Source organism: Lates calcarifer, linkage group LG19 (assembly GCF_001640805.2).
Source record: "Lates calcarifer isolate ASB-BC8 linkage group LG19, TLL_Latcal_v3, whole genome shotgun sequence".
NCBI lineage: Eukaryota > Metazoa > Chordata > Actinopteri > Centropomidae > Lates > Lates calcarifer.
In genome coordinates, this window is record NC_066851.1 from 23,079,182 (window position 1) to 23,091,739 (window position 12,558).

General features: G+C 41.1%; 2 protein-coding genes across 2 annotated transcripts in view; one reads left to right on the top strand and one right to left on the bottom strand.

The window, feature by feature from the left end:
- The window catches only part of syne2b (spectrin repeat containing, nuclear envelope 2b), a gene marked incomplete in the record, with an annotated part of 122,279 nt that extends 117,031 nt beyond the window's left edge, over positions 1-5,248 (bottom strand). The window contains 1 exon segment of the mRNA XM_051078358.1: positions 4,372-5,248.
- Positions 5,249-8,720: 3,472 nt separating this feature from the next.
- Positions 8,721-11,723, top strand: gphb5 (glycoprotein hormone subunit beta 5). The gene is made up of 3 exons (XM_018703172.1): positions 8,721-8,749; positions 9,699-9,897; positions 11,386-11,723. The coding sequence occupies exons 1-3, from the start codon at positions 8,721-8,723 to the stop codon at positions 11,575-11,577; spliced, it is 420 nt and encodes a 139-aa protein (XP_018558688.1). The 3' UTR covers positions 11,578-11,723.
- The last annotated feature ends 835 nt before the right edge of the window (positions 11,724-12,558 follow it).

Sequence of the window (12,558 nt, forward strand, 5' to 3'; positions counted from 1 at the left end):
ACTCAAAAGGTTTGAGCTAACCTGATAAGTGACCGTTCTTTCTGGAAATAAGAAAATCCATTAGATAAACAACACCATATAAGGTCATCAAACAGACTGCTGTAATGTTAGCCACAGGAAATGATTCTGCCCTGGCCAGTCTGCCTTCCTATAGTTGGTGTTTTATGTGTAGTGGGTTACATGAGGGTAACACTATCACCCCCTGACCACCAGTCACCTTCCTCCTGTTACAGCACAATCAGATATCAGTCCAAATATCTGACATTAATCAAATTACCAGCAAAATACTTAATAACCCTAATACTAATAATAACATTTAATCATAAGCCAAATGGTGCATGTGGCCTTCAAACCCACCAAAATACATCCACAGAGCTGCATTTCTGGGTATTTGTCCCATGGTGCTGTTAAACCTCCACACAGGAGAACTGCAGCAATTAACACAAGCAGTTTCTAAAAACACAACTAAGAACTGAACCTGTGCCCTCCAGTGTTAATGTGGGCACGTGGATACACACTGAACAATGCTACACGGAGTACGTGTGTGTATGCGGGGGGGGGTGTCTGAACCACTGTAGTATGGCATTTAAGCCATCCCAAGGACTCATGTCAGCTGCAGAATAAGAGACAGGGGAGAGGTGAGAGAGTCAGTGGACAGGGGTGAGAGGGAAAGAGGCACAGCCTGAGGAAGAACAAGCAAGTCCCAGAAAGAAAGCGAAAGACAGAAAGGGCTGTGAATAAAAATAAAAAATAAAAATAAATTATTAAGACCCCAGTAAACAGCAACTAACGGGAAACTGCCATGGGACTGAAATACATGTATCATTTACAGGAAAGGACTACGTCTTTTATTGCTTTGTATTTTTCACTGTCTCTAACTTAATAAAAACAAACTGTACACAGTTGTTAATGTGTCTAGTAAGACTGCAGGCCAGCAGCGATACAGTAAAACACTGCTGTATGAGTCACAATTGGGAAGGAAAAGGCAAGCTACTCCTTTTTAGTGAATTTGAATTGTTGGCATCAGGTGAGGATGGGAAAGAGTGGGAGAAAAGGAGGGGGAATAAGTGAGGAGAACCAGTCAGGCACAGCATATGAAGAGAGATACAGAGTTAAAGAGGAGAGGAAGCAAAAATAGAGTTAAGGAAGCAGAACAAAGTGGAGGAAGATAAGAAAGTCAGAGGGAGATGAACCTAAAGGAGAAAAGATAAGAGTCAGAAAAAGAAGGAGAGACAATGAGGGAAGATAATGATTAAATAAGAAAATTAAGGAGGAGCATGCAGATACAGGACCAGCAAGCCTGTGACAGAGTTTCCCTGAGTCAAAGTCACGAGTCACTCCGGTCAGCTCTAATTGTAGCAACAAGGCAGAGGGCAGTGAAACACATCACACAGTGTTGTGGAAAAAGCACAGGGAGGGGGAACACATGAGCCCACAACACCAGCTTCAGATGCTTTTTTACATGTATTTATGTGGCTATTTATCTGAAGGAGGTGCCCACATCTTTATTTACAGCACTCGCCTATGAGATGCATTCAATCATGTTTACACATGAGAATCTATCAAGTAGGAACAAATAAAAGCGTGGAAAGGAAATCTGGGTATAGCTGCACAACCAGTTTACTACAGGACACAACAGATAATAAATCCCTCTCTTTCTAATTGGTAACTTCAGCCTGCCCACTTTAAACTAATAGAACAATATGGTTGCCCTGCCTTTACAGTTGTGTTTCACATTATTATAAATTTCAGCAGAGGAGTTGGAGCTAGGACCAATCACTACCACTACACTGTTCAGCTACAGATGTTGTTAGAGTACCACTTCACAACTGCACCACATTTCTACAGGAATTCACTATTTAACCAATCTCATCACCATAACACAGTGACAGACTAAATGAATGAAAGGAAACAGAACATGTTAACAAAACACTGCAATTTATTTATATGTGCAGACGTTGTGACCACCCCTCTGAGTGACCTTTCATACTAAAGTCCTATCCCCATCAGCATGACAGTTTAAAGCATGGTAGATAACTAAGCACATACTGTACCATAAATGAAGAATGCTGGAAGGCAAAAGGCAAAAGTTCATTTACAGTGACATACAGTATAACAGAGAATACCATAATCTATTTTTGTTAAATGTAATATTCCTCTGAAATGGAAACGCAGCAAACTGATGAATAACAACAAATAAATCTGAACTGAAGGTATTGAAGTATAACAACTATTAGCTGGAACTGAACTGAACTGATTTGAAATACCTGTGAAAATCACGTCTACCACAGTCCCTGCAGCTTCAGGTTTGACACCAACAACAACTCTCTCTCCTGATGCCTCCTCCTTAACGTCAGTGTCGTGACTCGCTCTGCAGCAACAACACACTCTCATTAAATCTCTCTAAATGATTACCAGCACATCTTTGTATTCTTTGTGTGAGCCTTGGTAATAAATCAATAGAGTCAGTGTTGCTGAACCTGTCACACGGAGCGTTCACAGACACACCCTGGAAGATATGATAATAGAACAGGGGAGAGGCAATCTCTGCTTACATCTGACTGAAGACACAACACTGAGGTCAATTTGGGACAAATATCCTGCAGGCAGACTTTCAGTGTAGTGTCATTTTTAACATCATGCATGAACACTTGATGCCAACTCTCACACTTCAGCTACAAATAACAGTTTTAAAGCAATGAGAGTTGGAAGGAAGACATCTTGGATGGATTTTTTTCAGTGATGCATAAAAAAAATCAGCTGACAACATGAAAAGGTCACTGCCACTCCTTTGTTACTTAAAGTCACGTGCAGAAAGGCAGGTGTTACAGGCCCTATCCAGTTTTTCCTGAACCTTCTGGTCAGCAGCCTGCTGCTCTAACCTTTGGGCTGTCGCTGTCCGCCACATCCCCAGTATACCACCAATCAAACCAGGTCATTCTACCCTGCATACCATCATGTGCATTTCTAATCCAGTGTGCTTAGCAGAACAATTTTCAGTTCACCTCACTTATCCTGTGCGCAGGTGGGTTGTGTCAATATTGTTCATCTGTTTTACCAGCTGGGAAGCCTGGCTTTACATGTCAGAAATGTTTTAATGAGATCTCAGGCCCAGGCACCGTGTCTGGATTACCCTGGAGCTGGAGACACATAAGGAGAGTGGCCACTGTTCTGACACTTGTGAATGGGAGACAGGACAAGTCCCTAATCTGAAGATGGCTGTTAGCAAAAGTTATTTCCATGAGAAATAAAAAGAAGCTACAAAAACCCTGTAATGTGGACAATGTGGGCTAAAAAACAAACCTGAGGAAGAAAATGCATGGGTTGGGTTTTCCACATGCAACTGCACAACGAGTACTAGAATAAGTAAATTTAGTGTACTACTACTACTACTAGCATCAGTAGAAACAGTATTAGTAGTAGCTATGGTCAGGGCAGAAATAGCTTTATACAAGTGGCTGCCATGGCAATAGTTACAGCAATGGTAGTAGCAGACATACTGTCATGATACAGTGAGCCCTAAAGCTAGGAAATGTCACAGGAGGGCCAGATAGTAAATCTAAACAGCTAAAGCTAAAGTTTTGTCACTTGAGAGCCAGGATGTGTCTGAACAAAAAAGACTCAAATAAGCATGAAATCAACATGTGCTGTAAAACAACACATTTGTAAAGAAACTCATCATCCACAAGAGACACCTAATGTACCTGGGTCTAAATAGTAGAGCCAGCCGGCTCAGCTCTAGCTCAGTAAAACGATTTCTATAATGTGGGCAGATTAAACAGTATAACACCTCCTATCAACACAACCAGTGATACACTGATAAAATGTTACAGGTCAATGAATCTATTACTACATCAAATGAAAAGTGTATGACATAAACAACTTATATCTGATTTTCAACCCTTTTAGAATGAGACTCGCTTCATTACAGCTGAACATCTTTTCTATCACTGATGTATGTTATCAAGTGCTACAAAGTGCGCTCCCTTTGGCTGCAGGAATGTAAGATTGTGTCGGTGTTATGAAGCTGTCAGGGCCCAAAAATAGCAGCAGGGAACACGTGTGTATGGCTGCTTTCAGATCAGTTCAGCCAAGCCATATGATGAGTCCTTGAGGAAGACCAGAGGACTTTTTAATAACGCAGATAACAAGCTGTTGCCCTGCAGGTTTAATGGAAAGTCACTCTTCTGAAACACACACGGCAGAGGAAACGCGGGGGATGACAGCAGTAACATTACTGATGATATCTGAGATCAATTACAGCTGCATTCTGTAAATTATTCCACCAAGTAACACAGTCAGCTGCAGATACAATTCATTGTTCTAAAGTTTCTGGTCAATAAAAACGTTCAAAAAGTTGCTTGTACTTACATGCAGCAAAGAGTGCGTTTCTGGAGAAGATGCAACAAGCAGGTCCAGGCAATAATGAGCTCTGATGTGGAGGAACAGATCTTGGTCTGTAGTAGCTGGTGGAGATGAAACCTGAAGCGCTGTTTGACAGATCTGGAGTCCGCAGAGCTGCAGGACGGGCCGGACTGTCACCGGAGAAGCCAGAGCCATACCGGGGCCGAGCAAAAAAACTCACTGGGACACTAAATATAGAAACCAGTCAGGGTTCAACACACACACACCTCCTCCAGTTTGGCACTGGTGGCTGTTATAAGGGTTAAAGGTCCCACTCCGACAAGTGCATGTAACCTTAAATTTAATGTCAGCTCACTCTGGATCGAATCCAAAATCTGGGAACCCGAGTGCAACTCTGGACTCTTCTCTTCCATTCATAAAGAATGGAACGGAGGGGAGGATATAGTTTTACCGGACCAAGAATCAACATCAAGTTCCAATGTAATAGCTAGATAGGTTAACGCGAGTCTGCCCTCCACTATATTGAAAACAGCTAAAATAAAAAAATATTTTATCCCGTTTGCCGGTTGACAAGTATTTTAGCCGCGAATATACGTAAATTAGTTGAGGTTAATTTATTGGTCATTAAACCGCACTAACACTAACGTTAAAGCAGCTAACGCTAGTTTAACAAGCTAATAAAATTATCAAACCTTCGACACAAGTGAAACTACTAAACGATAATATGTCGATCAGTCTGTTTGGCTAACCTTAAATAAGCCATGTCCTAATAGCTGATGCGGACCTTTTTGACAATTTATTACAGAAAGGACGATAAATATTATTTCCGGGAGTTGATGCTAAGTTGGCTGCATTACTAGCTAACAGAACCGTTAGCTAACTCGTCTCGTCCAAACGTCCAAATCATTTTAACGGTTTCCCAGACACTGACAACTGAGACCGACTAATGGTATTCGGTAGTACAGAGCAACCGTACCTTATGTGAAAAACTGAAACGTTAAAATACGGTATTTTGTATCATTAAATCATTACAACATTAAAATTTCGCGTCCGGCTTAGAGGATGGGTTGCGCATGCGCGTCATTTTTTCGTGAGCTAATTCTGCCACTACCACTGAATTAATTAATAAAAATAGATAAATAATAAACATAAAACAAATATATGATATTCAAATAGTCTAAATAAGTTGATAAGGGACAAAAAGTAGTTGGGAAATTCTAAAGTTAGGGAAGAAATGTGTTATAAATGGTCAAAATTATCATTGAATTCATTATCTACCCTGAGAATAGCCACTGACTCTGAGATTAGATTAACAGTCATAACAGTCATGTGTGACTTATTTTTTGCATTAAAAGAGTTCCACCCAAATATGAGAACATCTGATGTTATTCCCCATCTGTCTTCATAAACCACAAAGCAAGTTAAAACACACTGTGCAGTGCTTGGAGCAACTGCTACAGCTATGATCTGTGACTTTCTCAGGGTGCTCTAGATTACATTGACAGGCTGAGATCAAAGTTCACGTAGGCTGTTTCAGCAGTTTAGAAAACCTGCTAAACTCTGTGCAGAGCACCAGTGTCTGAACAGATTATCTATCTCTGAATATCTACAAAATATGAAAACTTTTTTTTTCCCGTAGACATTCAGAAAAATGAGACAAACACCACACTCCTTAAAGACAAAATATAAAAGAAGGACACACATTAAAATTTGTATAGATTTGAAAAAACTAATGAATGAGTAGCATTCAAAATATTGGTGATTTGAAGTCATCACCTGAGGCACTATTTGTGTGGTAGCTGTCTCTCATATCAGACATCAATCCACAAGTATTTGGTGTACCGGAGGAACATTTTCTAGCAAAGCTTAAAACCCAAGGAGCACACATAGACAAAAGAACAAAGAAGAAAGAAAGTCAATGGCATTAAAGCAAGAACTGATCTGAGTGCTGCAACGTGGATGCAGTGAGGTGTTGTATCTCAAAGTGACAGTCGAGGGTGTGAACACAGGTTTTAGGAAAGAGTCAGTACTAGAAATGAGCACCAGATGTCAGCACAACATCATGTTTGCAAGAAAAACCCACAGGATTTCTGATTTTTGAATGAGGTCTTTATTTAAATGAAGGAAGCTGAAAGGGCATTAATGATCTTTTGCTCAATAACATCCTGTTTTAACACGAGCTGGTCAATATAACCACTGTCTTGTTGGGGGTGAAGTTCCTTCTTTAAGAGCATAACGAAGATCATTTCTCATAACGAAGATATACACAGTTAAGTAATCAGATGACGTAGTAGTCACAGAGTACTTGTTTTACTTTGCCTATAAAAATAGGAAATGCATAGATAAACTATTTATAACTCTCAGCAGACAGTTTCTACTTTGCATCTTGTTTCCCCCTGTGCAAATCATCAGTCCAGATGTTTAGCCTTTAAATGTATTGAAGAGATCTCACAGGTACTGTCTTGTTTTTTTTATTTTTAACACTATGTGTATTTTCATGTTTATGACTTAGGAACATTTTTCATACCTACATAAGCACAAAGCAATCCACGTCTCTTTACTCACTAGTTCTGGAACATTTGACCGTATCACACGGTTGTCATCATCATCACCTTAATTATCATCAACTGTCAAGCTCAGGTATGGAGGAGAGGTCCTAAAAGTGCAGAATAACAAAAGGTTTGAACATATAGTTCCATCATAACTGAGCCAACTTTATTTTCTGATGAAGACTGTGTGACACTGTCAAAAACTCAAGAACAAGCTGAGACACTAAATGCTGCTTTTTCTTTTAATTTGTCACCTACCTGCAGACTGCAGTTTCCTTTCCAACCCTGCAGCAGCAGCAAGGTCAAATGTTGGTCATACTAACGTCTGTAATCAGCTCTCAGTTTACACAGGTTTCCTTTCCCACATAAATACATGCATGTTGGCTGAGGTGTTAAAATTCTCCCTGCCATCACAAGCTAAGACACAAGCCTCAGACCTGGGCCTTGTTCCTGGTTGCTGCACTGTGGTCAACCAGTTCTATTACTCAGGATGGGTTAAATGAAGGAGATGGATTTCCCCATAGAAAGAAATGGAGAAAAAAATCCTTCATTAACAATCCGCAAATAATTACACAAAAGCTGGATTATGGAAATCCAGGCTTACTCTCTTTGTAGTGGATTACAATTAACATCACTGTTATCCAATTACATGCATTCTGTGATTGCACGCCATGCACATTGTTCAATAATAGCCTCCAGATAGGTAATTCTTTCTGATCGTGAGGAGGACAGGGTGTCTGAGAGGAGTGTGAACCTGTCCCTGACTCATCCTCAATATTTTCTAATCTAACTTTAATTGCTTGGCCTCAACTTTCAACTTCACTTTTAAAGATTCATTTCCCAAACTACTTGAGAGCAGTTCTGCTCCACTGGCTCCACACGCTGCCCGCAGGGCCTCTGACGATGGTAATTTCTTGATGAGGTGCTTACTCACCCAAATCAATTCTTCCCCTTTCTTCACATCTCCCTGTCTCCTCTCTCCCCCTCCTGTCATTGTCTCCTATGAGAGCTGACACATCCTCCAACATGCATCCGTTCTGTCTTAAGTAACGATCCATGCGGTAAAGCCTGTAAGACACAGCCTGAGTAATAGCCAGTTTTCTCTCTGTGTGTGAAGGAAAGTTATGGAAATGTCACTGGAAACACAAAGGCAAAAAAAGACGTAATGAAAGGAATGAGACAAAGTGGCAGAATAAGGCAACAGCAGTGTTGGAGCTTGAGGGCGAAGTCATTACAGCCGGCATGTGAGAACAGGAGCTGGGTCTGTCTCTGGAGCCAGCTAATTGAGCTCGGATGAGTGACAGTAGACACAGGTAGGTGCTGTGTTGGAGTATGTTGGTCCCTGTTCCATGTGGATGATTATGAACAAAAGGCCAGACTCTTTTCCTAATCAAGCTAATGGAGTGGGAACAAGCTGGTGGCTGAACTAGATGGGCAGCGACAGGTAGAAGGGCCTCTGGGGGATTTAGGGAGTCGGGGGAAGAGAGACTGAGATGAGGACTTCAGCTCTTGATTGGCAGAGCAAAGGACGATAAAAAGCCCTGGCTTGTACTGTCAGATCCATTAGCAGGTGGTTCAGGTCTGAGGAGCAAACAGTGACAAATTCTGTGGTTAATGTTCACTGTCAGAGACTGACTTCAGAGCTGATCCCACAGCCCTGCGTGCTACAACTGCAGGAATAGCTGCTTGTGTGACAGCAACAACCTGCTTAAACTTTACTGTGTCATTGTATCTTAGCGTCTATTCAACAGTCACACTGAATCCCTGTGTTCGTCTGTGGGACGACGGCTGTGAGTTACAGCTAGGATGACGCTGCAAAGGAAGAAGTCACAACGGTGAGTAAATTCAGAAAAGACGATTTCAAGTTCCTTCATTTCACCAAGATCGATTCAGAAGAAACACTGCGTTATATGACTGAAAGCTCCAGAAAAGCTATTAAATGGACCTTTGGGAGAAACTGCTCCAAGGTCAAGGATGAATTTTGAACTTCAGCTTTAAAGCTAACATTGATTAAAAAAAAAAAAAAAGTCCTTAAAGTGCTCAGAAAAAAGAGAAAACAGTCAATCTACAGGCAACCAGACTCCAGTTTACATTAGAAAACCTCTACATCTGTGATGTGGTTGTTTAAAGGGGAATTAATTCAACCTCAGGGGCTTATTCAATCAGACTTAGCATTATAAATATTTGATTTGATTTATGTGAAAGACAAGTTTGACAGAACTTTTCTTTTTCTTTGGTTTAATTAAAAGTTGAAGTTGAATTATTTTGAAGTCCTCATTATGCTACATTAGCTCAGCTAATATACGCTAAATGAAGGAGGGACATGTTGAAAACTGGCCTGTGAATGGTTTCACTTATTTATTGGGCCACATGTTTACTGGACTGAGACCAGTTTCCATTAGTGGTTTGTTGGGATAGTCATTATGGGGTGTTGTTGCCCCTCTGATCCTGTTTAACTCTTCTTAGATGCTCCTGATCTCCTCTAACGAGTCCTGATTGTGCTGGTCTTGCAGTTTAAGGAGTCAAATGCTCAGTCTTATTAACATTAAGATGGAAATTAGAGTGAGGGAAAGCCAGATGTCCTCTCATTAGACAGCATTAGGTGCAGTGTGGATTTAGAGCGAGAAGCTAGTCAAGATAAAGTCCAGCTGGAGTCCAAGTTCCTGAAGTTTGTCTGAAACCAACTAAAAGTAAAAAAATGTAATTCAACAGTAGAATCTAATTAACAATCTCTACCATAAACATCTCTTCTTATTTGAATGCATCTCATCGTCTCACCCTCAGTAGGCCTGGACTGGTGCTTTCCTGGTTTCTACTCTGGACCTCTCTTCAACCAGACTGCCTCCACAGGGCGTCAGCCGTTAACCTGCGCCGCTTCATTGGCTGTGCAGTCCGGGAGTTCACCTTCCAGGCCAAGAAACCCGGCTGCGGGAGCCTGCACATCACCACTGACGCCTGCTGGGGGCGCTGTGAGACCTGGGAGGTGAGAATGTGGGAGGCAGCTTACTGTACTGCACACACAGAGAGGAGAGGAGGGTAAATGTGATTATACACAGAGGTGACATAAGAAAAGCTGACAACTTTACACAATAGAAAATTAGCCTGCTGTTTGCATCAGCTCACATTTGAAGACAGAGAAGAGGAAGAAGAGGAGGAGGATGGATGAGATGCAGGTTCAGCCAGTCAGACGGTCAAATACACAGATGGAGGGACAGACAGGCAGAACGGCAGCGAGACAAACATTGTAGATACAGAGATGGAGAGATGGGTGATCTCCATGGAGAAAATTTGATTTCACTTTCCGCCTTCCACAGGGAGGTCAGTGCAAGGTCAGCGGTGTCGGTGAGCAGGGATTCCAGCTGCTGGACAGATACAGACGGACAAATATATGAGCAGATGTGAATGTGAAGTCCAAGAAAAATATATTCACAGTTTATATCACACACAATCAAGATCTAATCATTGTCACATAGTAATGAGAGGCTGTTTGAAGTGTAAATCTTACATAAGATCGGAGGAGGACAGAAGGCTTTTAGAGCCGCGTGCTCTGAAACTGAGTTAACGTTCTGCAAGAATGGGAAGCAGCGTGGAATCCAGAGATTGAAGTGACAGCAGCACTTTCCTTAACAATGCCTCAAGTGCATAAAAGACGCAATTGGATTTCATAAGCTGTCCCATACTCATTATTTAAAATTTTTTTTACAAAAAATGCAGTGAAATCTTCAAGTTTCATCTGGTACATTATATTCAGTGACAGGAGGCATTAGGAAGCTCATGATTCTCTCTGCTTTGTTATTGCAGTGTAGCTGGTGTGTGCAAGAGGCCTGAGCTTTGTTTTGTGATACTCTCTGGATCCCCTCAGGGAGGAGACTCATCTTTTTGTCTGCTCTACCCCACAGGGAGGTCAGAGCGCAGTGCAGAGAGTCGATGTCTTGCTTTAGGAACAGTCTGTGGGACAGACAGTTAGAGGGGTCAGGGGTCAAATCTGTGAACTTTAGGTCACAGGACAGTGTCTAATCACAACTACTCAGCTTCAGGATTTACATTCATACCTCCTTTGCATTTATCTGAAGTTATGATCCAGTCAAACCTTCTCCTGAGGTTCACAGGAGAACTGGTTATCAGCACACAACAAGCTATATATATAAATATAAAAAGTCTAATGGGATGGATTTGTTTGCACATCAGGAAACAGTCTGATCCTCAGGTTGGTTTTAGGTTGTGGAGTTTTTGGCCAGTGGTGGTGCTGTAGAGTAAAGTGTTGAGAAGCAGGCCCATGCGTTCGTTACATTCTCTGTGCTCTGCAAAAGTTTTATGAGGTAGGAAATTGAACATGTTAGTGCATGTTTAATGTTACACCTTCATTTGCTCTCCTGTTGAGAGTTGAGAGACCTCTGACAGTAATATCTTTAAGTATTCATCATCTTTGTTGGCTGAGAAAATGAAGTTTGTTGTCTGATTGTTTTTCCAGAAGCCTGTTCTGGACCCTCCCTACATTGAGTCCCACCAGCGGGTTTGTACTTACAATGAGACCCGCCTGGTCACTGTAAAACTGCCCAACTGCCAGCCAAACGTCAACCCAATGTACACCTACCCTGTGGCCTTGAGATGTGACTGTGGAGTCTGCCTGACCAGCACCACTGAATGTATAACATCTGTTTGACACAAGTCTGAACGGGCAGAACGTATTTTTGTTTTTAATGTACTCTTTTGCTTCTACAAACAAAAACATACACCGTGAGAGGAATCTGTAAGGTACAGTCACATAAAGACCATGGTTCTTTGGCACTGCCTGTTAAATTTATATCAAATAATCAGATGATTTCTGTCTCTAAAAAAAGGTTTCAGAACAAACACTCTAATCTCCAGGTAAATTTAGTTTGCTTGTGCTTTTATTGTGCTTGAATGGTTTCTCTACTTTACTACCAGGCATGCCATCAATCTTCGTTTTATTTCTGACAGTGGCAAATGTAATCTTGAATCTATTAAACACTCAATAGCTTTGTAAAAATGCTTCTGTTTGTTGTCTGCTCTGCTCATAATGTAATCCAGAGCTAGAACTCTTTAAGTTATAATAAATAATAATTTACAGGGTAACTTTTGGTCATGCAGATTAGACCATCAAGACTCCTCTGCCATATTTTCATTTGAGTGGCTGTTCAGTGAATGAACAGAAGCAAGTTTTGATTTACTGAATTTCAGTTTCATAATTTGAATGACTAACACACAGGGCTTTATTTGTTTATTTCTCCCACAAGCTGAAATGTGTGTTTTCTCGTAGCACTGCTCCACAGGGAGGTCAGAGGTCAGGGCTCAGCATCCCTGGAGCGGGTGGGGATTGAGTGTCCTGCTACAGGACACTTCAGTAACACAGATGTTCACTGTCATGGGGCTCTGACCTTCCAGTTATCTCTTTAAACCTTCTTTAATATAATGCTAAAACCTTAAATCAATATTATTCTTTTCACCTGTGAGATTGAACGTGCCTTTCTTAACAAGTAGAAATATCTCACCTACTTTTACATCGATGAGAACTTTTCCTTATGAAATCTAGAGGTCAGTTTTAAAGCTCATGATTATGATAACTGACATAATTAACAATCAGTCTTTCAAGTAATAATCAGTCACTGATGGGAGGCTGATG